Source organism: Canis aureus, chromosome 6 (assembly GCF_053574225.1).
Source record: "Canis aureus isolate CA01 chromosome 6, VMU_Caureus_v.1.0, whole genome shotgun sequence".
NCBI classification, from domain to species: domain Eukaryota; kingdom Metazoa; phylum Chordata; class Mammalia; order Carnivora; family Canidae; genus Canis; species Canis aureus.
In genome coordinates, this window is record NC_135616.1 from 2,509,349 (window position 1) to 2,536,839 (window position 27,491).

The window sequence follows — 27,491 nt, forward strand, 5'->3', positions numbered from 1 at the left end:
GTTTCAAAAAATTTCAAAGGACTAAAACCAAGGTTTCTCTGACTGCAGTACAACAGGCTTAGAATCCGTATTTAAAAATTTGGAAAATCCCCAAATGTTTGGAAACTATGCAATACACCTGTTATACACAATGGACCAGAGATATTGGGAAATACATTAAATGGAATAAAGATAGTATGACATATCTAAACATATATGATGTAAAAAAATTGTATGGGACACAAAAAAATCCTTCCTTTAAGGGAAATTTGTACCATCAGATGTTTATATAAGAAAAGCAGAAAGGCAGAAAAGTTAAGCTGAACAGTTATCTCCATAAGCTAATACATAACAATGAAGATGTCCCTTAAGAACCTAAAATTAAATTAGGGACACCTGGGTGACTCAGTGGTTGAATGTCTGCCTTTGGCTTAGGTCGTGATCCTGGGGTCCTGGGATCAAGTCCCGCCATCAGGCTCCCTGCAGGGAACATGCTTCTCCTTCTGCCTGAGTCTCTGCCTGTGTCTCTGCCTCTCTCTCTGTGTCTCTCATGAATAAATAAAAGGTTAAAAAAAAAACCAACCTAAAATATTAAACAATCAAACAGTCACAAGAGGATATTATGGTCAATATTTATCAATTTGTATGGAGTATATTTTCAAGTTTAGATAAAAGATGTAATTCCTAGGAAACCACAATTTACTAAAACTGACACAAGTTTTATTATTTTTTAAATTTTTCATTTTATTTTATTTATTTATGATAGGCACACAGTGAGAGAGAGAGAGAGGCAGAGACATAGGCAGAGGGAGAAGCAGGCTCTATGTACCGGGAGCTCGACATGGGATTCGATCCCGGGTCTCCAGGATCGCGCCCTGGGCCAAAGGTAGGCGCTAAACCGCTGCGCCACCCAGGGATCCCCCTGACACAAGTTTTAAACATCAGAATAGTCCTATAACTATTAAAGAAATTGAAGGGTACTTGAGTGGCTCAGCTGGTGAAGCATCTGACTTCAGCTCAGGTCATGATCTTGGGATCCTGGAATCGAGCCCTAAGTTAGGTTCCCTGCTCAGTGGGGAGTCTGCTTGTTCCTTTCCCTTTCCCTTCTACCCTTCACCCTGCTGTGTTCACATGCTCTCTCTCTCCCCCATAAATAAATAAAATCTCAAAAGACATTGATTCAGCAATTAAAAAGTATTAAAGAAAACTCCAGATTCAGAAGATTTCATCAATGTATTCTACCCAAATCTAACAGCACCCATCTTAAATAAAACAGCACCATTTTTACACACACTCTTTCAAAAAATAGACAAAAATGAGACCATCAAAACCTTGATCCCAAAACCAAAAAGACGTTCCTCTCACTCACAGATGCAAACTTCCAAAAAGACCATAAGCAAAGCAAATCCAATGATCTATAAAAAGGATAGGTTTATTCCAACTATAGAACAGTATAATAGTCAAAAACTATTTATGATTTACCACATTACCAGAAAAAAAGAAAGCTTATGTTTACCTTGACAGATGCAAAAAAGCATTTGACAGGATTCAACGTCCTTACAAGTTAAAAACAAACTAGAAGACAAATATCAGAATGGAATTTTAAAAATTGATGATAAATAAAAACCTACAGCACACATCCAATTTATGTTTTTCCTCCAAATTTTAAAATTGTAGTTAGTTAATATAGTGTAACACTGGTTTCAGGAGTAGAATGTAATGATTCACCACTTACATATAATACCCAGTGTTCATCCTAACAAGTGCCCTCCCTTAATGCCCATCACCCATTTAGCCCATCCCCCTACTCAAATCCCCTCCAGCAACTCTCTGTTCTCTATAGTTAAGAGGCTCTTGTGTTCTCTCTTTTCTTTCCCTATGTTCATGTTTTGTTTCTGAAATTCTACATCAGGGAAATCACATGGTATTTGTCTTTCTCTAATTTATTTTGCTTAGTATAATATACTCTAGGCTCCATTTACATCATTGAAATGGCAAGATTTCAGTCTTTGTGATGGTTGAGTAACATTCTACTGTGTATATATGCCACATCTTTATCCATTCATCAGTCAGTGGACCCTTGGGCTCTTTCCATAGTTGTTTGGCTACTGTTGATAATGCTGCTATAAACATCAGGGTGCATGTATCCTTTCGAATCTGTATTTTTTAATCTTTTGGGTAAATACCTAGTAGTACAATTATGAGGTTGTAGGGTAGTTCTATTTTTAACTCTTTGAGGAACCTCCATACTGTTTTCTAGAGTGGCTGCAGCAGCCTGCATTCCCACCAACAGTATAAGAGGGTTCTCCTTTCTCCACATCCTCATCAACATCTGTTGTCTTCTGGGTTATTTTTAGCCATTCTGACAGGTGAGAGGTGGTATCTCATTGTGATTCTGGTTTGTATTTGTGATGTTTTGATTTGGTTGTATGAGTGATATTGAACATCTTTTCATGTGTCTCTTAGTCATCTGGATATCTTCTTTGGAGAAATGTCTATTCATGTCTTCTGCCCATTTCTTAATTGGGTTTTTTTTTTTTTTTTCCAGTGTTGTTATTAAGTTCTTTATTTTGGATACTAGCCCTTTATCAGAGACACCGTTTGCAAATATCTCTCCCATTCAGTAGGCGGTCTTTTAGTTTTGTGGATTGTTTCCTTCACTGTCCAGAAACTTTTTATCTGAAGTCCCAAGAGTTCATTTTTTGCTATTGTTTCCCTTGCCTCCGATGATGTGTCTAACAAGAAGTTACTATGGCTGAGGTCAGAGATGTTGCTGCCTGTATTCTCTTCCAGGATTTTGATGGATTCTTGTCTCACACATCTAGGTCTTTCATCCTTCTTGAATTTATTTTTGTGTATGGTGTAAGAAGTGGTCCAGTTTCATTCTTCTGCATGTTGCTGCCCAGTTTTCTCAACATAATTTGTTGAAGAGACTGTCTTTTTTCCATTGGATAGTCTTTCCTGCTTTGTCGAAGAGGAGATGACCACAGAGTAGCACACAACCAATTTAAAAATAAAATACTGAAGAGCTTTCCCACCCTGTCAGGGAGCCCCAGCATCATCACTTCTCTTCAATACTGCTCTGAGGCAGTCAGGTAGGCCAAAGAAATTGAAGGTATTAAAATCAGAAAGGAACAAAAGTATTGTTATTCTCAAATGGTAAAACTGTACATATAGAAAATTCCAAAGAATCTACAGATAATAGTTAGTTATTAGTAAATTTAGCATAGCTGTTAGATACAAGTTGAGTATTTTTTAAAAACACGTATTTCTGTTTAGCCACAGAAAAGAAGAGTGAAGCTAAGAAAGGTATTAAAACATTGTTTCAGGGCACCTGGGTGGCTTGGTCATTAAGTGTCTGCCTTCAGCTCAGGTCATGATCTCAGGGTCCTGGGATTGAGCCCTGCATTGGGCTCCAGCCCTACACTGGTCTCCATGCTCAGAGGGGAGTCTGCTTCTCTCTCTCTTTGCCCTTCCCCCTGCTCATGCTCTCTCAAATAAATAAAAATCTTAAAAACAAACAAACATTGTTTCAACAAGTTAGGAAAAAATCTAACAAAAGATGTGCAATGATCTCTGCACACACACATAAAAATCATAATATATAGACAAAAATTAAAACCTAAGTGAAAGGATATATAATTTTCATGAATTATAAGATTCAGTACTATAAAGATGTCATTTTGACGGTTCTACAAGTTTAGTGGAACCCAGTTAAAACCCTAACAGTGCTAACTGGTTGGCTGGTTTGCTGAAGGTAGCAATTTGATTTTAAAAATATATATGGGCAGCCCCAGTGGTGCAGCGGTTTGGTGCTGCCTGCAGCCTGGGGCGTGATCCTGGAGACCTGGGATCGAGTCCCACATTGGGCTCCCTGCATGGAACCTGCTTCTCCCTCTGCCTGTGTCTCTGCCTCTCTCTCTCGGTGTGTCTCTATGAATAAATAAATAAAATCTTAAAAAAAAAAACAAATAAAAATATACATGGAAATGCAAAGGCCTGAGAATAGCCAAGATACTTCACAAGAAAAATAAGGTATCAAGACATATAAAGCCATAGTATTTTAACAGTGTCATATTGACATAAGATAGACTCCAAATGTCCAACAGACAGATCTAATGTGCACAGCAAATGCAGGGTATTCATACAATAGAATACTATATACAATAATGAAAATATGCTTCTTTTATGCTTTTTAAAAATATTTTATTTATTAATGAGAGAGGCAGAGAGAGAGGCAGAGACATAGAGGGAGAAACAGGCTCCCTACAGAGAGCCCAATGCGGGACTCAATCCCAGGACCCTGGGATCACGACCTAAGCCAAAGGCAGATGCTCAACCACTGAGCCACCCAGATGTCCCTGCTTCTTTTATACCTAACAACATAATTGCATTTAGTAAACAAAAGTGAAAAAAAATATTAAAGAAAAAGAATACATGGTATTTGAGTTCTTATGAAGTTCCAAAACAAGGAAAACTAAGTGTTAGAGATTAGATAGGAGGAGTAGTGTTCCGAAGGGGCAAAATAATGGTTTTCAGAATACTAGTGATATTTTCTTTCTTGACCTGGGGGTGTACATGAGTAAGCTGTGATAACTGATTATGTTTTTTTATAAACAAATTTATGTATGCTTATGTTTTCTATATAGGTATGTACTTAGCATGTGTATTTATACATTGATTCATATGTTTCTGAAAATTTGAAGGACATTTATAATAAATTTTGAATCCAAAAAATCCAAACCAATGTTATACTGCATATGTTTTTCACCTGACCTTATGTTGATCTTAAACAAGAATGACAATGCAGTTTTAGTTTCTCTATGGAAAGCTCAAGATACCTCTGTTTTGCTGTTATTGACAGTTAATGTCTTATCACTTTCATCCACTTGTGAAATGCTCTCCAGTTCTTCAGCCTGAAGTGTAACTGATCCTTCGTTTGGCTGTGTTTTTAAGTCTCCTGTAGAAAATACACAATAACTCAACTTCAATATATACATATACACTTCCTCAGAGAAACAATCTATGGGATAAGGACCACTCAACATGATAAATTGCCAGGGAAGAGTCTTTGGACCTCCGTATCAGTCATCTTCACAAAAACTATTTAAATATACTTTAAATATACTATTTAAATATCCTTTGTCACTAGGACAAAGGACTCTAGGACCATTCCCTGGGCCAAAGACAGACGCTCAACCACTGAGCCACCCAGACGTTCCTGGATCAGAGCACTATTAATTTGATTTTGCCAAGTTTAAACGTTGAAGAAGATCGTGGGTTTTAATCTTCCCTTGCAAATACTGACAAATTCACTTAATACTTTCAGCTTTAAATTTTCACAAATATATTGTAAGCTGAATTTAAAAATGAGAACTTCTGGGGACACTTGGGTGGCTCAGTTGAGTGTCTGATTCTTGTTTTTAGCTCAGGTCATGCATGATCTCAGGGTTGTGAGATCAAGCCTCTTGTCAGGTTCCCCACTGAGTGTGGACCCTACCTGAGATTCTCTCTTTCTGTCTCTGTTCCTCCCCACTGCTTGTGCATGTGCACACATGCTTTAAATATAAGTAAATAAAAATGAGTACTTCTTTACAATCGTAGAACATCAACTAATTACCTATATAGTCTCTTTATCCCAACCAACTCCTCCACTAGATATAGGCTCTGTAAGGACTGGAGCATATCTTGTACAATTCCATATGATACATAGCACCAGGCATTGTACTAGCAAAAAAGTAGTTGTTCAATAATTAAATGTTATTATCAAAAAAGTCTGATTTTAAATATTTATCATGGAAGGGTGCCTGGGTGGCTCAATTAAGCATCTGACTCTTGATTTCAGCTCAGCTCATGATCTCAGGGTTATGAGATCAAGCCCTGCACTGTGCTCCACACTCAGTAGTCTGCAGGAGATTCTCCCCTTCTCTCCTTCCCACTTCACTAAGACAAAGAAATAAATCTTTTTTTTTAAAAAAAGGTCATAGATATTTATCATAGACTATCATAGTCCAAATCTCAGAATACTTTTTAACCAAAGTCTACCTAAATATAACAGCTACAGTTCACTGTCTCAGTAGTTTAATAGACCAAAATTAACTAGCCCATTTGAACAAATTATATTTTGTTTGGTTTGGCTTTTTACAAAAGGATTTAAGTGGATTTTGGCTGACTTGTTCCCAGCTAAAAAGGCAATGTGGGTTATATAAAAATAAAATTTCTAACTAATACTGAAAAAATTCAAAACAATATATACATTTTCACTCATAAGAACATGACCACATAACCACTAACTTATAGGTTAAAAAAAAGTTACAAAAACTCCTTCATTTAATCCATTACCTGAAAATATATCATGGTTAACAAGAGTCATTTCTTTTTCCAAATTACTTCTGGATACATCAGATTTTCTTATTAGAGCAACAGGTTCTCTCTTCTCTGGTGATCTAATAAAATAACCAAACGATGGCTACAAAATAAACACGTGAATTATTTCCTTAATTTTCAACTGTTCTCAAGAAATTCTATTTTTTAAAAATTTATTTATTCATGAGAGACAGAGAGAGAGAGGCAGAGACACAGACAGAGGGATAAGCAGGCTCCATATAGGGAACCCGATGTGGGACTTGATCCCAGGACTCCAGGATCACCGCTGAGCAACTCAAGCGTCCCTGAGAAATTCTATTTTATCTTACTATGGGTAACGTAGCTAAATTACTTCAACAAATAATTTTCTTTTTATTTAAACTCAAATAACTAGAGATGTACTTTAAAAGTCTAGTTTTATTTCCTTACTGCTGTCTTTAATCATCAAAACTAATACTGTCAAATAAGCTGCTCTTACTAAGAAATCCAAATTCAAATAGCCCAGAAATGACATTTCTTCAGTAATTATTGAGGACCTACTATGTCAAGAACTGTTAATCATCAGTGTGACATATTAATGAGAAAAAAAAGAAAATGTCCTGCCTTCTTCAAACTTACAGCATAAAAAACAAAAACAAAAACAAAACAAAACAAAAAAACAAACTTACAGCATAAGGGTATTTATTTTATATACTACTTTTATATACTATATCCTCAAAAATCTGTATTAAGATTAGGTATGTTCCTAGCACTTGGATGAAAGTGTTAAGGAGCAGGGAATTCCCACCTGTCTTTCTCACACAACTTTCACCTGATAGACCTGAAATGTAAATTCGTTAAATGCACTTGATTTTCGGCTATCTTCATGTGGAAATTTCTTCCCTTGAACAAGCAACTTGAATGCAAGTAACATCTTATAAACTAAAACCAAAACAGAAACTCTAAATGACAGATTTTTCCATGAGCCAGTGCTTTGTTTTGTGCTTTGTTTTGAATTTTGTAAGAAATTCATTTACTCTTCAACTTGTCTCATGATGTCAAAAATCCCAATCAATCTAGATGGAAAATCAGTCTCTCTGAAGCACTTCTTTTCATTTTTTTAATTAATGCACTGCACAAATAGGAATGTATAGGGATATGATTTGTCGGAGCCCCAACATCATTTCTCTTCAACACTACTCTGAGGTGCAATCAGGACAGTCAAAGAAACTGAAGGTATCAAAATCAGTTCAGTCTCAAATTTAAGTTCTGTAAATCGACTTTGCTAATACCATGGCTATTATTTCAAACTTAGTTTAGTGAAATCCAGTTTAATATGTCTCCCTCCAATAACCCAACTCCCTATGTGGAATTTATCAAGGCTTTTGACTCTATATCCAAAAGCAGTCTTGAATCCTTGATTTTTTCTGGATCTGTACAATCATTCTTAGACCTCGGCCTTTACTACAACTCTTACGATGCACTAAGCCTCTATCTGCTGCTATTCTTCCTTTTGGTTCACTGCCCCTCTCTACCCAGGCTCCAAAACAGTAGTATCATGTTACACATGGAGATGGGGTTGGCACCACGACAAAGTTGCTCCCTGCCTCCATGCCCCTCTTTCCAATTAATTTCAGATGAACCCATCCTACAAGGACCCCTCGTGATCTGGCCCTGGATTTCTTCTACCATTCAATGAACCATCCTTCCCCCCATTTACATTAGCCCCCCCTGGCCTGCTTTCTGTCCTCCATATGCCACTCCGGTTTTACCTCCAACCCTCCCATACATAGTCTCCCTTTGCTGAGAACATCCTGTCTCCAGATCTTTTGGCAGCTTCCTCCTTCCCATCATGTAGGTCTCAGTTCAATGCCATCTCCTCAGAGGTCGCCTTAATCACTGCAACTAAAACAATTCCTTCTTGCCATTCTTCATAGAACTTACCACATTGCTTGAACTTACCACATTAAAATGCAATGCTTGAATTTTCAAATGTTTACATGTATTACAACTTTCCTATATTTCAAACCAAAACTTTCCTGTATTTCAAAACATGTTTTCAGAAAAGAGGTTAAAAAAAAAATCGTTTTCTTCCCATCAACCAATGATGTAACAATAGCAATATCAACTAACAGGTATTGAATATTTACTGCAAGTTAGTCATGGTGCTAAATACTTTATATGTCCCATCACATTTAATTTTTATGAAACCCTATATAGCACTCCATTGTAAAAACTGGAAAATTGGGATGCCTGGGTGGCTCAGTTGGTTAAGCATCTGCCTTCAGCTTGGGTCATTATCTCAGGGTTCTGTGGTGGAGCCCTGCACTGAGTTCCCTGCTCTGTGGGAAGCCTACTTCTCCCTCTCCCTGCCACTCCCCCTGCTTGTGTGTGCTCTGTTACATAAATAAATAAAATCTTTAAAAAATAAATAAAAATTGGAAAATCAAGGCATAGATGAGTTAACTTAATCCCTGTCACAGAATTAGTTGAAAGATAGAAGTAGGACTGGAGTCACGGTCTGACTACCACAACTCTATCCTGTTCCCTATTCTGTCCCTGCTGTAAAGATACTATGCTGTAGGTAATACCATCAGAACATTCAAAATGTAAGGGGGCTTGTGAATTCAACCACTTCTAGCACATATCATACTTACTCTTTTCACATTGTAACCACCACCAAGGGAGCCAAGAGCTTCAGATCTTTGAGCGAAGAACTCTCCTAATGATAGGCGTAAATAACTGGCATCATCTTTGTCCAAATCTGATGTGCTAAGTGATTTCCTCAACAAACTGTAATTAATTGAAGTTCCCCAAGACGTATCACCTAGTGCAGCTGAAGTGTTCCGGGCATCTATATTTTCTTCCTAGGGAGAAAGTTACTGTTTCATTTTATTTCCCTAGAAAGGCTTCTTTCTGTTTTTCTAATATGCGAAAATAAGAAAATTTAACTAAGAAAATTTAAACATTTTAAGTCTTAAAAAATTAGGACAAATTCAAGCTTAAGCAGCTATAATAAGGTAATGAACATGTTCTATTTGTTTAAATAGCATTACTTCATTTTAAAACATGGTTAAAAACTATGGAAAAACTTTAAAGCTTATTTAGGTGATTCTAGGTGAATTAAATATTACTTTAGTATGCCAGTTATTTTTCAATTAATAATAGAGAATATGAAAGAAAAAGCAGAAATGGTATAAACATAAGAAAACAAGATATATTCCATACAAACTATATCTATCCAGAAAGAATACAGGTAAATTTTAAACTTTGGTTAATGCCAGTAAAATACAAACCTGCATAAATTGATGCTCTTTATTAAATTCTTCTTCATCTTGATCAATCAAATCCAGTGCCTCAGCTTAAAAAAGAATTGGTTTATATAATGAAATTATACTAATGCCTAATTAAAAACTAGCAGATATATAAAACTTAACTAGTTAGGAAAATGAAATACTAAAGAAAATAACTGAAAAAAGTGTATGAAAGCTCTCATTGTACAATCGACACATCTGTATTAAGTATGTAAGTCTATAGTTCTCAAACTTCTGGTAATGAACACTCTACTGTTACTGATTCTATCAGTTACTAACCTGTCCTGACTTACTAAAAGGCCTTAAAATGTAAGCTTTTCATTTGTGAAAGATTCACATTAGTTTTAGCTTTTGAAGGTTTTGGCACACCTGATTTAAGGTACTCACCATGAATACATGTGAAATTTTATCTGAAACCATCACAACAATAAATCACTCTGTAAACTAATTGTGAAGAGGTCTGCTGGGGTATCCAACCACCTGTTTGCCCAGCACTGTCTCAGTTTTAGAAAGGAAAGTTCCACATCCCAGCAAGCCTCACCGCCTACGCAAACTAAAACAAGTGGTCACACACCAGCTGCCTTCAAAGTTCCTATTGAGCAACTCAGTTCACCTTAGGGAAATGAACAGGCCTAGGCACCTTTAATCTGTAAACAAAAGCTCCAGGGGATTTCTGGGTGGCTCAGCAGTTTAGCGCCTGCCTTTGGCCCAGGATGTGATCCTGGAGTCCCGGGATCGAGTCCCACATCAGGCTCCTACACGGAGCCTACTTCTCCCTCTGCCTGTGTCTCCGCATCTTTCTCTCTCTCTAATGAATAAATAAATAAAATCTTTTAAAAAATAAATAAATAAATAAACCAAAGCTACAAACTACAATGCCTCAGAGGCCAGAGGACAAGGTGTGACAATAGGGAATAGTGGGGCAGTGATAAACTAGAAAGCACATGATCTTGCTCAAGGCATTACAATCAAAAAGGATTTTAAACATGTTGCCTAATCAAAAAGTCCCAAGTTCTCTGCCTGCTTGCTGCCCACTCCAGACCTTTGCCTGGTACTCCAGGAGACTGACTGCAATGGAAGTTTCATGCAACCCAGGAGAGAGAGAGTCTACTGGAGCCCAAACAGGAGAGATGTCCCCCATTCTTACTAATCCACCAGGGGTAATCAGATACAAACTGCCCTTTTGGAAAGTCTGACAGCTCAAAATTAAGATCTTGAGAGACAACATTAGAATAGAAATGGGAGAATATTTCCAATCAGAAAAACAGAACGTGAGAGATAGCTCAGATCCTTACATGTTAGGGTAGTGTTGGTTCTTTACCTTGTAAACCCATCATTTCTTATATAAACACATTCTTAACCTAGCAGTCTACGAATAGGCATCAGGAGAATAATGAAACTCTTAAAATCACATGAAAAATACAATCTTTCACATAAAAATTTTTCCATAAAGATTCTCTATGGGTCCCATGATGCAAAGTATGTTAAAAACCATTTCCCTAAAATGTGAAAGCATCAACCAAGCAAACCAGCAGCCAAGGAAGGGGAAGTGGGAAATCAGACCATTAAAGAAACTAACCCGGAAAAACTTAAGTTTACTTCAATTAGTTAAATATCAAACTTTTTCACATCATTAAGTAAACAGTTCCAACTGCTATTTTTAATATTCTAAGTGCTTTTTCTCTAAACTTTAATTGAAGAATCTTAAAGAAAAATCTACAGTAATATTGCTACCTTGTATGATTATCAAAAATCAGCAATTATGAGAAAAAAGAACTTCATTTTTTATATGAATCTATGTCCTATAAGAATCTAAAACAGTCCTCTCAAATGTCCCTGATGTTTTATTTGTTAAATTTTGAAGCAGATCATATATCCCAACCTCCTAATCATGTTTAAATCCTAGGCCATAAGCCCAAATGAGGTAGTGACTCAGATGCATGGTTCTGTCAGAGAGAGAGAGAGGCAAGGCAGAAATGGGGAAGAGGGCATCATATCTCTTATTTTTTGAATAAAGTTGGTTAAGTAGATAAATTTTCATTTTGAACGACTCTGACATTATGAAATTATGCCTTGGTCTACCTTCCTCTTCTGAATTATCTCCTCTTACATTTTAAGAATTTCCTTCCCTTTCCTATAAAAAATGCTTCCCCTGCATGCATGTTCCCCTGGCCCTGATTTCCCTTGACCTAGTTCATTCTTTCTTTCCTTCTATTTTCCCCCCACAGTATTCCATAATCACTTTCTCCATTTCTTCACCACTCATCCTGTCCAACCTAGCCATTGTTCATTCCCTAACTACAAGGATGGTTTCATTAAACTTCTCCTTTTATCTATTTTATTTTTCCTTTAATACTAACACACCAACCTACTTCAAAATGCAAAGGTACATATATGTATATTATGCTTCAACAAGGAGTTTTTAGAAGTTAACCAAAGACATAAAAGGGAATATGATACTGCAAAGGCTCCCTTCTCACCCCTGACCCTATGTCCCACATCTCCAAAAGCAACCAATATATAAAGGACCCCTGAAATCTCTAATTGAATTTATTTGATTTTTGAGATCAGTAGCTAGGAATTCCTGCAATCATTTCTTTCTTCTTAAAATATCTTTCCACCATATGTATTTATAAATATAAGTGTGTCCTCGCTGCTTTCACCTTTTTACACAAATCTCAGAATATTTTATATGTTTTTTATGTCTTAGAATTTAAATAATTTTAGTGATTATTCCATATTAGTACCTAAAGAGCCTCTTTCCCTTTTTCTAATGGTCACAGTATATTTCTTGTACTTTATTTAATTAGTCCTCTATTTTGTACATCCAAATTGCTTTTGACTTACGTTATTAATAAACAATGTACAAGTACTAGCCTCACACATATATCACACACCATTTCTGCAAGCATATCTGAAAAATAAATTCCCAGCAGAACCCCTTGGTTACAGGGTATGTACATCTGTAATTTTGCTAGATGCTATAATACTGCTCTACCTAGACACTCTGCCATAAAGTACTACAATACTTGTTTGTTTCCTTCATTACCAAACCTTAGGATCACTGCCAGTGAAATAACTGAAAAATACTATTATGGAGTGGTTTCTTTCCATGAATAAGTTCCATGAACTTTTTTTAAACATTTAACAACCATTTTCATTTCCTTTTCTCTAAACTGTTTATATCTTTTGCCCAATTCTACACTGAGCTGGTCTTTTTCTTATTGTTTATTAGAATTGCTTACACATTAGGAAAATAAGCCCTTAACCTGTAACATATATTGCAAATATTTCTCAGTTTGATTGCTAATTTTTAAAAATTGTTTACCAAAGCATAATATACATATAAAAAGTATATGTACCACTCAATGAGCACATTTGTGTGGCTAGATCAACACCTTAAATGAAGAAAGAAAACTCTGCTAGTATCACCAAAAGGCCAATCAAGTTTTCTTCCCATCACTACATGCCCAGAGGATAACCACTATCTTGTTACTCCAGAGAGCAGGGTACATTTGAAACACACATATAGATTTATATAGCAAGTATTCTTAGTCTGCCTTATTTCTTTCAACATACTTGTGAAATTCATCCCTGCTGCTACGAGTAGCTACACATCATTCATTCCCTTTGCTACATAGCAGTCCAATGTATGAATAAACACAATCCATTCTATCATTAATGAGAATTTGGGAGTTCCTAATTTGGAGTTAATCATATAGTGCTGCTATAAATATTTTAGTCTTTTGGTGAAGAGTATATCTATACACTGGGTACATATTCTGGGGCAGAAATGCTGGGTCTGAAAGTATGAAGCTCATAAAGTTTACCCCCAAAAGCTCCTGCTAGAGAAGTTTCCGAAATGGTTCTACTACTTTACACTCCCACTAGTTACATGAGAATTCCATGACCTTTGACTTTTTAAGTGACACAGTCAATATCCACTGTCCAGTCTGTACCCCCTTGTTCTTTCTAAATCAACATATTGTTGAGCAAGCTCTAACTGTAACTTAACTTCCACTTTCTGACTCACACTTCCAACTACTGTATATCTCCACCTCAAACCGCAATCACTCAAAATTATACAATTTCTTCTAATTGTCCCATCTGAGCTCACGGTATTGCCATTTTCCCAAGTAAATCGACCACAAATCTTTTCTTGCCTCTCTACTACCTACTGAAATCCAGTCACCAAATTCTAATCGTTTTATTTCCATTTCTTTCATTATCTATTTGCTTTTCATTCTCAATGTGACACCTATATTTCCACAGCATCCTAAGGAATCTCCCAATCAACTGACAATCATGCAAAAAGACAACTCACAAAGGAAGTTTGTGGCTCCCTATTGCTTACCACACAAGCCTCAACCCTGACATGGTAGTCAAATCTCAACCCACTCTCTGGCCCTACTTTACCTCTACACTTCACCTTTTCACCTTTTATTATTCTCTTCTTTCCATATCTTGGCATAAGTGCTAGCTACAGTGGACTATTTACCATCCTCAAAACATATCCAGACGTCCTCAGTTAATTCTCTTTCATTGAGTTTTCTATCCATTTGTAATTTTTTAAAAAATATTTTATTTATTTTTTCTTGACAGAGAGAGAGAGAGAGAGAGAGGGGCAGAGACACAGGCAGAGGGAGAAGCAAGCTCCACGCAGGGAGCCCGAGGTGGGACTCGATCCCGGGACTCCAGGATCACATCTCGAGCTAAAGGCAGGTGCTAAACCACTGAGCCACCCGGGATGCCCTCCATTTGCAATTTCTCAAGTCCCCAAACTTTTACCAGTTGAAACTGTCACCTCAAAAGCCACTTTGTATCTGAAATCCCTGTTACCCACTCATGCAAAAGTTATTTTTCCTCTAAATTCCAAAATCATTTAGTTTGTGTCTCTTAGGATGCTGATTGTTGTTTTATACTCTTGTCTTATCCCTCTCAGGAGATGGACAATTTCTTAGAGGCTGGAAAAATACCTTATTTATCTCTACCTTCCAGATTGTTAGATGTTTAAGGGGAACTTAGTGCAGTCATTAGAATCATTTCTCCCTGTGGCATGTTATGAGCCTATTAAAAATAAGACTAGGCTTACCAGGCCACTGAATCCTTATTGCAGGTTCAGAGATGCTCAGGCACTGGGGACCTCCGTGGCACAGCATCTCCACAGACTAAGGCTCAAAGGCCATGTGTTCTGCAGTCTTGAACCAGTTTTTCACTTCACAGACAGATTCTGCTAATCAACAAACCTAGCTGATACTTCTAATGCTCTCTCGCTTTGAGATTTATCTTTTCTGTCACTTTTCTCCCATCATCTCCATATTTCTTAGGTTTTATCCAAAATGTATTGGATTCTGAATTGTTCATTCATCAGAATATTTTTTTCATTCAAGACAGAATTTTAAAAGTGAAAACATAAAGCCTAAGGTTCCCTTCCAACTCTGCAATATGAATGTTCTAAACTAATGTAAAAGAATGAGAGCCTGACTCACTGTCCTTGCTTAAGGAAAAGGCTCAGTTCATTCTGCCAATGATTACTACGGATCAATTCAAGCCTTTCTTCATACTGATAAGCTCAGTATTACAACTGACCCTTGAACAACACAGGTTTGAACTGCACAGGGTTACTTACACACAGATTTATTTTTTTATAAATATAGTATGGTGCTATAAATGTATTTTCTCTCCCATAGGATTTTTTTATTAGATACATTTTGATTTTTTTTTAAAGATTTTTATTTATTTATCCATGAGAGATACAGAGAGAGAGAGAGGCAGAAACACAGGCAGAGGGAGAAGCAGGCTCCATGCAGGGAGCCCGATGTGGGACTCGATCCCGGGTCTCCAGGATCACGCCCTGGGCCAAAGGCAGGCGCCAAACCGCTGAGCCACCCAGGGATCCCCTCTCCCATAGGATTTTCTTAACTTCTCTCTAGCTTACCCTACTGTAAGAATACAGTATATAATACATGTAACATACAAAATAGGTGATAATTTACTGTTTACCAGAAGCCTTAAGCAATAACATGAACAGCAGGCTGTCAGTAGTTAAGATTTTGGGAAGTCAAAAGTTATATGCAAATTTTAAAATACACAAGGAGTCAGTGTCCCTTAATCCCCCACACTGTTCAAGGTTCAAATGCATACTCTACAAGTGATTTGATGTGGCTAACCAATATATACAGAGTAATCTCACACCATCAAAAACAATGAAAATGTTACAACAGAGTGGTTATCAATAAACTTACAACCAGATCTGAAGTCTTCATTCATCTCGTCAGCTAGAGACATATTTAAAACTTGCTCTTTATTAAAAGATGTGTAATACGCAAGGTCAGTGACCCATCTGCCTTCTTCATTTTGATAGACCACACTCGGTGATAGATCTGTTTCTAAAAAATTCCAAGAATATCCAATGACATATGAAACAAAATGATATAATATTCTTAAATAATTTTACTTAGTTGATTTATCTTAGATATCAACAATACTAAAATCTGCCCAAAACTAAATAGAAAAAAGAAACCCATTCCCACAAAAGAAAAGTTCTCTCCTGGTGGGGAAGCCAGTCTTAATCCAGTAAAAATCCATAATGGAGAACCAGAGGAATAAGAAAAAGAAAACTAAGAGTAGTACATTTTCACTAGATCTGTGAATAAAGATACAATTTCTAATCCACAAAATATTTAATATTTTAACACAAAAGATTAGGCAAATTCCACTTAAAAATATATCCTACTCAAAATGTATAAGCATTTTATACATTTTACTTTCAGTTTTTAAAAAATCTACTTACGTTCTTTACTCTTTTCAATGGACTTGTAACATTCATATATTCGCCTTTCAATAGTTGGTGATCGTAGACTATTAGGGGAAATAATTCCATTGTCACTAACAGGCTTCAAAGATGCTTTGTCCACATATTTTTGAATAGACACTTTAGGAGTTTCAGTGTCTAAACGTTTATCCATAGGCAAAATTATTTCTGAATTAGATGCCAAATGCTTATCTTCATGAAGAGAGACGGCATCCAGCTTCAAAAGGTCCACTAAGTCAAATTCACCTTTATTGGCATTTGTGTCATGAAAATAAACAGGGTTAAGTTTTGCATTAGCAGCTTGGATAGTCTTCACAGGAACTTCTTCCCTTGAGATTTCCTTTAAAAATGCATAACAGAGGAGCCATAAGTTTTGTTTTTCATAACTTATTCCAAACTCTATGGGAAAAAATTATGTAGTAGACATAAATGATTATATGAACCAAACTATACAGTACTCACTGTATTCTTTTAAACTATATATCAACCAATTTTAACCAATATACCAAAACCAAAATTTATAATGTGGTCATTGCAAACCATTTATCAATAGATTCAGATATCAAAAGTGGGTCTGACATGTTCATTATATTACAGGATATATAAGAAATGCAGTTTAACTTTTCTAATTACCACTAATTCTCTCTGCAAAGATAGCAAGCCCATTAATATAACCAAACTCATAAAATTAATATAATTAACAGCCCTTGAAAACATATATGGATACCTCTTAGAATTAATCCTATTTAAAATTACACTAAAAATCATAAGATACCTAGGAATAAACATAACCAAAGAGGTAAAAGATTTGTACTCTGATAACTACAGAGCACTTATGAAAGAAATTGAAGAGGACACAAGGAAACAGAATGGCATTCCATGCTCATGGGCTGGGAGAACAAACATTATTAAAATGGCTACTACTCAATGCAATCCCTATCAAAATATCCCCAGGATTTCTCACAGAACTAGAAAAAACAATCCTAAAATTTATATGGAACCACAAAAGACCCCAAATAGCCAAAATAATCCTGAAAAAGAAAAGCAAAGCTGGAAGCATCACAATAGCAGACTTCAAGCTCTATTACAAAGTTGTAGGCATCAAGTATAGTACTGGCACAAAAACAGACACCTAGATCAATGGGACAGAACAGAAAACCCAGAAATGGACCCACAACTATCTGGTCAACTCATCTTTGACAAAGCAGGAAAGAATATCCAATGGAAAAAAGACAGTCTCTTCAACAGATGATGTTGGGAAAACTGGGCAGCAACATGCAGAAGCATGAAACTGGGCCACTTTCTTACACCATTCCCAAAAATAAGTTCAAGAAGGATGAAAGACCTAAACATGAAACAGGAATCCATCAAAATCCTAGAGAACACAGGCAGCAACATCTCTGACTCCAGCCGTAACAACTTCTCACTAGTCACATCATTGGTGGCAAGGGAAACAGCAAAGGTGAACTATTGGGATTTCAGATAAGAAGCTGAAGTTAAAGATCATGAAATAAAATCATCCTGGATTTAGAATGGGCCTTTAACCCAATTAGCAATGTCCTTATGAGAGAAAAAAGATTAAGTAGGACACAGGGACCCTGAGAAAAAGGCCATGTGAAGACGGAGGCAAATAGGCAAGTGAAACCGCCACAAGCTAAGGAAAACCAGGAGCCACCAGATGCTGAAAGAGGCAAGAAAGGAGCCTTTGGAGGGAGTTTAGCTCTTCCAATACTTTGATTTCCAACTTTGACCTCTAGAACTTTGAGAATAAATTCCAATTGTTGTAAGCTACCAAATTTTGGTAATTTGTTCCAGAAGCCCTAAGAAACAAATACAAACATTAAAACATAAAATGATGGGTATCTGGGTGGCTCAGTGGTTGACAGTCTGCCTTCAGCTCAGGTTGTGATCCCAGGGTCCCAGAATCAAGTTCCACATCAGGCTCCCTGCAGAGAGCCTGCTTCTTCTTCTGCCTATGTCTCTGCCTCTCTCTCTCATGAATAAATAAAATCTTTAAAAATAAATAAATAAAACCTAAAATGCCTAATGACAGTGAGGGAAAGCCATCTGAAGACATGGGGAAAAGGCCATTTATAAGGCAAGGAGAGAAGCATAAAGAGAAACCAACCCTACTGAAACTTTAATCTCAGACTTTTCTAGAAATGAAAAAAATTTCTATTGTTTGAGCCAAATAAATAAAACTGTGTAAGAATCAAAATATCTCTTGACACAGAAAGTTTATAAAATCAATACTTAAATTATGAGTATTCCAAAAGAAAAAAAAAAAGACAAGGAAGCAAAGAAATGCCATTTAAAAACAGGCACCTGGGATCCCTGGGTGGCGCAGCGGTTTGGCGCCTGCCTTTGGCCCAGGGCGCGATCCTGGAGACCCGGGATCGAATCCCACATCGAGCTCCCGGTGCATGGAGCCTGCTTCTCCCTCTGCCTGTGTCTCTGCGCCTCTCTCTCTCTCTCTCTGTGACTATCATAAATAAATAAAAATTAAAAAAAAAAATCTTTAAAAACAGGCACCTATTTTTGATATATAATACTAGCAAAAATTAAAAAGAACCAGAATGAAATAAGACATTTAAAAAACAAAAGATTGTATGTTGGCAAACTGAATTTAAATAAAAAAAAAAAATCAATGAAACTAAGAGTTGGTTCTCTGAAAAGATAAGCCTTTCTAAAGGTTTTTCAGTTTATCAAGATAAAGAATCAAATAAATAAAACCAGAAAGAATACAACCCACACCACAGAAATACAAAGGATTATAAGAGAATATTATGAAAAATTATAAGCCAACAAATTAGACAACCTGGAAGGAATGATTTCAAGAAACATACAATCTTCCAAGACTGAATCACAAAGACATAGAAAATCTAAGTAGACTGATTAATACTAACCAATAAATTAGTAACCAAAAAACTCCCAACAAAAATATAAGACCAGTTGACTTCACTGGTGAATTCTACCAAATACTTAAGAAAAAGTTAACATTTGTTCTTCCTAAAGTATTTCAAAAAACTAGAAGTAATGTTTCCAAATTCATTCCACACGACCAACATTAACCTGACACCAAAATTATAGATCCATTTCCCGATAAAAATATATACAAAAATCACTAAATATAAGCAAATGAAATTCAACAACACATTAAAATGATCATCTACTATGATCAAATGGGATTTGTTCCAGATATGGAAGGGTAGTTCAATATTCATAAATCAAAGTAATTACCAAAAACAAGGTAATTACCAAAGTAAATGATAAAAATCAGACAATCATCTCAACAGATGCAGAAAAAATATTTTACATATCTCAATATCCATTCATGATAAAAACCTCTCCAAAAGAGGGTGTAGAGGAAACATACCTCAACATATCTCAACATAATAAAGGCCATATATGACAAACCCCCAACTGAATCCTACTCAATGGTGAAAAGCTGGAAGCCTTTCCTCTAAGAGCAGAAAAAGACAAGGATATCCATTCTCACCACTTTTATTTGACATAGTACTAGAAGGCCTAGCTCAGCAATCAGGCAAGAAATGAAATAAACGTATTCCAAATTAAAAGAGAAGGAAAACTGTTGCTACTTGCACATAACATAATACTACAAATAGAAAACCCTAAGATTCCACCAAGAACTATTAAGACTAATAAACTGAGTAAAGATGCAGGATACAAAATTAATATACAGAAATCTGTTGTGTTTCTGTACACTAATAACAATGCAGCAAAAAGATTTTTAAAAATCCTATTTATATCATCAAAAAGAATGCTGAGGAATAAATTTAACCAAGAAAGTAAAGGATCTACACTTTGAAAACTCTAAGACACTAATGAAAGAAACTGAAGACAACCCAGATAAATGGGAAGATAAAACCATGTTCATGGACTGGGATAATACTGTTAAAATTTCCATACTACCCAAAGCAATCCAGAGATTTAATGCAAGACCTATCAAAATGCCAATAATATTTTTCACAGAACTAGAAGAAACAATCCTAAAATTTGTATAAAACCACAAGACTCCAAATAGCCAAAGCAATCATGACAAAGAACAAAGCTGGAAATGGATGAATGTGAGACAGGACTCCATCAAAATCCTAGAGAACAAAGGCAGCAACTTCTTGCTAGACACGTCTCTAAAGGCAAGGGAAACAAAGGCAAAAATGAACTATTGGGAATTCATCAAGATAAAAAGCTTTTGCAAAGTAAACAGTCGACAAAACCAAAAGACAACCGACAGAATGGGAGAAGATATTTGCAAATGTCTCTTATTAGATAAAGGACTAGTACCCAAAATCTATACAAAACTTATCAAACTCAACACCCAAAGAATAATCCAATTGAGAAATGGGCTGAAGACATGAACAGACATTTCTCCAAAGACAACAAATGGCCCACAGACACATGGAAAAATGTTCATCACTTGGTTTCAGGGAAAATACAATTCAAAATCACAATGAAATACCACCTCACACTGGTCAGAATGGCTAAAATTAACAAGTCAGGAAACAACAGAGGTTGGCAAGGATGTGGAGAAAGTGGAACCCTCTTACACTGTTGGTGGGAATGCAAGCTGGTGCAACCACTCTGGAAAACAATGTGGAGGTTCCTCAAAAAGTTGAAGACAGCTACCCTATGACCCAGCCATTGCATTACTAGGTATTTACCCCAAAAATAAAAGTATCGTGATCCGAAGGGGCACCTGCATCCCAATATTTATAGCAGCAATGTCCACAATAGCCAAACTATGAGAGCCCAGATGTCCATCCACAGATGAATGGATAAATGTATACATACACAATGAAATCCTACTTAGCCATCAAAAAAAAAAAAGGAGGGGGGGCTCCCTGGGTGGCTCAGCAGTTTAGCACCTGCCTTCGGCCTGGGTCGTGATCCTGGCATCCTGGGATCAAGTCCCATGTCGGGCTCCCTATGTGGAGCCTGCTTCTCCCTCTGCCTGTGTTTCTGCCTCTCTCTCTCTCTCTCTCTCTCTCTCTCTGTCTCTCATGAATAAATAAATAAAATCTTTAAAAAAAAATTGCCATTTGTAAAGACATGGAAAGAGCTAGAGGGTATTACGCTGAGTGAAATAAGTCAATCAGAGGAAGATAAATATCATAGACTCTCACTCATATGTGAAATTTAAGAAACAAAACAGATGATCATGGGGAAGAGAGGAAAAAACAAAACAAGATGAAATCAGAGTAAGAGACTTAATCATAGGAAACAAACTGAGGGTTGCTGGAGGGAAGAGGTGGTGATGTGGTAACTGGATGATGGATATTAAGGAGGGCACATGATGTAATGAGCACTGGATATAAGACTGATGAATCACTGAATTCTACTTCTGAAACTAATAATATATGTTAATTAACTGAATTTAAATTAGAACAATAAATTAAAAAACCAAAGCTTGACATATTACCATACCAGATTTCAAACTATGCTACAAAGCATAGTAATCAAAGCAGTTACAGGGCACCGAGGTAGCTCAAGTAGAGCATGAGACCTTAGATCTCCAGGTTGTGAGTTCAAGCCCCGTGTTAGGGGTCAAGAATACTTGAAAATTAAAAAAAAAAAAAAAAAAAAAGAAAGAAAGAAAAAAGAAACAGTTATGGTACTGGCACAAAAATAGACAAAGATCAATGGAACAGATAGAAAATCCAGAAATAAACCCACACTTATATAGTCAATAAATTTATGACAAAGAGGCAAGAATATACCATGGGGAAAAATTACAACTTCAGTAAACTGGACGCCTATATTGAGAAGAATGAAACTGGACCACCTGCTTTCACCATATACAAAAATAAACTCAAAACAAATTAAAGAACTAAACATAAGTCCTGAAAGCATAAAACTCCTATAAGAAAACATAAGCAATAATCTCTTAGACTTCAGCCTTAGCAATATTCTAGATCTGTCTCTTTAGGCAAAGGAAACCAAAGCAAAAGTAAACAACTGGGAGTACATGAAACTAAATGGCTTTTGCACAGTGAAGGAAAACATCAACAAAATGACAAATGAATCTACTAAAGGTATAGGTATAAGGTATACCTTTATAAAGGTATAAATAAATCATATATCAAAAAAGGTCTTAATATCCAAAATATATAAAGAACTCCTAAAACTCAACAGTAAAAAAAATCTCAGTCCAATTGAAAAATGGGAAGAAGGCATGAACAGACATTTCTCCAAAAATGACTTACAGATAACCAAGAGACACATGAAAAGATGTTCAACATCAATCCTCATTAGGGAAATGCAAATCAAAACCACAATGAGGTATCACCTCATACCCGTCAGAATGGCTAAAATAAAAAACACAAGAAACAAGTGTTGGTGAGGATGTGGAGAAAAGGGAACACTTGTGCACTGTTGGGTGGGAATGTAAATTGGTACAGGCCCTATGGAAAATAATATGAAACTTCCTCAAAAAGTAAAAACAAATACCATGCGATTCAGCCATCCCAATGCTGGGTATTTATTCAAAGAAAATGAAAAGATATATCCACCATGTTTACTGAAACATTATTTACAATAGCCAAGGTATAGGAGCAACTCAAGTGTCCATCAATAGATGAATGGATAATGAAGATGTGACTTACACACTTACACACAGGATTATTACTCAGTTGTAGAAAGATTCTGCCATTTGTGACAATATAGATAGACCCAGAGGGTATTGTGCTAAGTAAAGTAAGTCAGAAAAAGACAAATACCATATGATTTCACTTCTTTGTGGAATCTAAAAAACAAAACAGAAACAGACCCATAAATACAGAGAATAAACTGGTAATTGCCAGATGGGAAGAGGGTAAAGGGACGTTGGGTAAAACACGTAAAGAGGTTTAAGAGGTACAGACTTCCAGGTATAAAATAAGTAAGTCACACGGATAAAAAGTACTGCACAGAGAATACAGTAATATCATACTAACTTTGTTTGGTGACAGAGGGTAATTACACCTATCAAGGTGAGCATATCATGGCATACATAATCGTCAAATCATGATGTTGTACCCCTGAAATCAATATAATCTTGTATATCTGCTATGCTTCGATTTAAAAATAAAAGAAATATCAGAATGCTGCCAACTAGCGATCTCCTCAGTAAAGCTACTTAAAACAGTCTTGAATAAAGAATGCAGCCAGGTAATAGTCTCCAGAGTCCCTTTGCTTGCTGATGGAATGCATGTGAATCCTTTATGTGCTTGGCTGAGGAGCCAATGGGGCCAAGCTAGCATCTGTAGGATTATGATTGCAAGCCTCTATGTCAGAATCCCACCCAGGCTAAATGACAACACAGTGACATGAGGCCTCAACAGTCAGCCCAGCAAACCCACACACATGTACTGTCACTGGGGAACCTGGTACTAAATAAACCCTTTCATAGATGACCCACTTCTGAGCTGGGGTTCCCTCCATAACAGAGGAGCTTCCTTGCTGTGATCTAATAAATAATAATAAATAACACAAAGACAAGTACAACTGCTTTGATAGTTTTTTTTTTTTTAAGATTTTATTTATTTATTCATAGAGACACATCTAGAGAGAGAGAGAGGCAGAGACACAGGCAGAGGGAGAAGCAGGCACCATGCAGGGAGCCTGATGTGGGACTCAATCCCGGGTCTCCAGGATCACGCCCTGGGCTGCAGGCGGCGCTAAACCGCTGCACCACCGGGGCTGCCCGCTTTGATAGTTTTTAAATCTAAACAAAAAATACGTTTTTGTTTATATTCTGACAGTGTAACTCTCCCAGCCAACACTTGAGCTAGGAAATGGGAGGAGAAAGAAAAAGGAAAAGCAACCCAAAGTTCTCTTAGGAGGTGGGGTTTTGAAAGGAGATAATGAAATTATTTGAGGGAGCCAGGGTGGTTCAGTGGTTCAGCATCTGCCTTCAGCTTAGGTCATGGATCCTGGGGTCCTGGGATCGAGCCCCATGTCAGGCTGCATAGTGAGCAGAGTCTGCTTCTCCTTCTCCCTCTGCAGGTCTCCCCCTCCATGCTCTCTCTCTCTCTCTCTCTCTCTCTCTCATATAAATAGGTTTATTTGAAAATTTTAAAAATTTGAAAGTCCCATCTTCTTGGCATCTAAGAGAAACAAAAAGGCAACAAAGTGCCCTGGTGGAAACATGCTGATGTCATCTCAAATAATGGCTGAAAAACATGTCTGAGAATGAATTAAGGAAGAGAAAAAATGCCCTTCAGATAACGGAAAACCAGCCTCCCTCATAGAATCCAAACACTGATTTTAAGATGCCATTATTGTATGTGCCAAGAGAGAACATTAAACTATGACATATAGTAACTATATGACACACAATGATTTCAGAACTGTTAAAATATGAAAAATGTACATCTTCTAATAAATTTTTTAAAAATCAAAGACATTCTAAATGCTTAAGGAAGGAAGATGGAAGGGGGAGGGGGAGAGCAGGCTAAATAGTACAATAAAAATTTTGAAGGGGGGTATCCTGCTTTCGCTTTGTTTCCTAGCTGTACCTCTTTCCCTCCTCTCCACAGACTTCCTCCTGGAAGGAACATCCCTGAGCAGCTCCTTAAGCCTGCTTTAGGGCAGAGGATTTGGAGAAACCCGGGGCTGAAGTTAACCTTTTCCCCCTTCTTTCAGCTCTACCTCGGCACCTCTCTCCATGGCAGTTCCCGAGACCTGCCCCAACCACACTATTTATATCAACAGCCTCAATGAGAAGATCAAGAAGGATGAGCTGAAGAAGTCCCTCTATGCCATCTTCTCCCAGTTTGGCCAGATCCTGCATATCCTGGTATCTCGAAGCTTGAAGATGAGGGGCCAGGCCTTTGTCATCTTCAAGGAGGTCAGCCGCGCCAGCAACGCCCTGCGCTCCATGCAGGGTTTCCCCTTCTATGACAAGCCCATGAGCATTCAGTATGCCAAGACTGACTCGGATATTATTGCCAAGATGAAGGGTACCTTCGTGAGCAGGACCGCAAGCGGGAGAAGAGGAAGCCTAAGAGCCAGGAGACCCCAGCAGCCAAGAAGGCAGTGCAGGGTGGGGCCGCCGCCCCTGTGGTGGGGGCTGTCCAGGGCCCTGTCCCGGGTAGGCCCCCAATGACTCATGCATCACATGTCAGGCTAGCCTCCCTACAGGCTGCCTCCGGCATGATCCCGCCTCCAGGCCTGGCACCTGGACAGATCCCACCAGGGGCCATGCCCCCACAGCAGCTTATGCCGGGGCAGATGCCACCAGCCCAGCCTCTTTCAGAAAACCCACCAAATCACTTCTTATTCCTCACCAACCTGCCCGAGGAGACCAATGAGCTCATGCTGTCCATGCTTTTCAACCAGTTCCCTGGCTTCAAGGAGGTACGACTGGACCCTGGGTGGCACGACATTGCCTTTGTGGAGTCTGACAATGAGGTACAGGCAGAGGATGCTCGCGACGCACTGCAGGGCTTCAAGATCACCCAGAACAATGCCATGAAGATCTCTTTTGCCAAGAAGTAGCACTTTTCCCCCCTGCCTGCCCCTGCCCCTGCCCCCTGCTCTGGGGCCACCCCTTCCCTCCTTGGCTCAGCCCCCTGAAGGTAAGCCCCCCTCAGGGGCCTTCTCAGAGCCGTGTATGAGTGAGTGGTCGCCACACAGCATTGTACCCAGAGTCTGTCCCCAGACATTGTACCGGGTGCTGTTAGGCCAGAATTAAAGTGGTTTTTTTTTTTTTTTTTTTTTGAGGTTTGGCAAATAAATAAATAAATAAATAAATAAATAAATAAATAAATAAATAATTTTTGAAGGGGTGCGTGTGCGGTTTAGTCAGTCAAGCATCTGCTTTCAGCTCAGGTCATAATCCCAGGGTGCTGGGATTGAGGCCAACATCAGGCTCCTGGGCTTAGTGGGGAGCCTGCTTTTGCCTCTACCCCTCCTCTCTGCTCCTGTGCTCTCTCTGGTGCTCTCTCACTCCAACACATAACATCTTTAAAAAAAATTTTTTTAAACATGATAAAAATAATGTAAATATTAAATGAAGTAAATATTTTTTAAAAATCAAGATTATTAACCATTACACTAAGTGTTAAAGGATTAACTAGTTCATCCAAAAAACAAATGACCAGATTGCATTAAAAAGTAAAACCTATGGACCCTTGGGTAACTCAGTCTGTTGAGTGTCCCACTCTTGATTTTGGCTCAGGTCATGCTCTCAGAGTCATGAGATGGAGCCCCACATCAGGTTCCATGCTCACCATGGAGTCAGCTTGTCCCTCTCCCTCTGCTCCTCCCCAACGGCTTCCCCTACCACCACTTGTATGGGCTGGCACACACTCTCTTTCAAATAAATAAAATATTTTTAAAAAGTAAAACCTAGCCACACACTATTTATTAGAAACCCTCTAAACAAATGATAAAGAAAAATGTAAAGGGGATGCAAAAGAAGATAACAAGCATACACAAAATACAAAAAGCAAGGGTATCAAACTAACATACAAAGGAGAATTTAAGATTTAAGATTAGAAGCCACTAAACAGGATAAAAAAAAAGGGCAGTATTACTAACAAAGTACTCTTATTAATGAGGTTATGATTCTATAATCTCATTCTCAGTAAACAGTGCAGAGAAGTACATAAAAAATATCAGTAAACAGAGCAGATAAGTACATAAAGAAAAAAATCAGAGGTGCAAAAATAACTTGGTAAAAATTCAATTAAAACTGGAGACTTTGGGGCACCTGGGTGGCTCTGCAATTGACCATCTGCCTTTGGCTCAGGGTGGGATCCCGGAGTCATGAGATCGAGTTCCACATCAGGCTCCCTGCGTGGAGCCTGCTTCTCTCTCTGCCTGTGTCTCTGTCTCTCTGTGTCTCTCATGAATATGTAAATAAAATCTTTAAAGCAACAACAACTGGAAACTCTAAGGGACTCTTGGGTGGCTCAAAGGTTGAGCATCTGCCTTTGGCACAGGTCGTGACCCGGGGTCCTGGATTGAGTCCCGTATCGGGTTCCCTGCAAGGGAGCCTGCTTCTCCCTCTGCCTGTGTCTCTGTGTCTCTCATGA

At 37.6% G+C, this 27,491-nt stretch overlaps 1 protein-coding gene and 1 pseudogene across 10 annotated transcripts in view; one reads left to right on the forward strand and one right to left on the reverse strand.

Moving 5' to 3' along the window:
* CEP192 (centrosomal protein 192) overlaps nucleotides 1-27,491 on the reverse strand; it is a 157,055-nt gene that overhangs the window by 83,396 nt on the left and 46,168 nt on the right. For all 10 annotated transcript variants that reach the window (XR_013381080.1, XM_077899870.1, XM_077899867.1 and 7 more), the window contains exons 11-16: nucleotides 16,432-16,792; nucleotides 15,884-16,027; nucleotides 9,621-9,685; nucleotides 8,982-9,191; nucleotides 6,322-6,448; nucleotides 4,821-4,939 (exon numbers count right to left, since the gene is read on the reverse strand). Coding sequence is in view for 9 of the 10 variants with exons in the window: in XM_077899870.1 (XP_077755996.1) it covers nucleotides 4,821-4,939; nucleotides 6,322-6,448; nucleotides 8,982-9,191; nucleotides 9,621-9,685; nucleotides 15,884-16,027; nucleotides 16,432-16,792 (1,026 nt within the window). In the remaining variant the exon portion in view is untranslated. The remainder of the gene's footprint in view (nucleotides 1-4,820; nucleotides 4,940-6,321; nucleotides 6,449-8,981; nucleotides 9,192-9,620; nucleotides 9,686-15,883; nucleotides 16,028-16,431; nucleotides 16,793-27,491) is intronic.
* LOC144315088 (U1 small nuclear ribonucleoprotein A pseudogene) lies at nucleotides 25,013-26,131 on the forward strand (annotated as a pseudogene).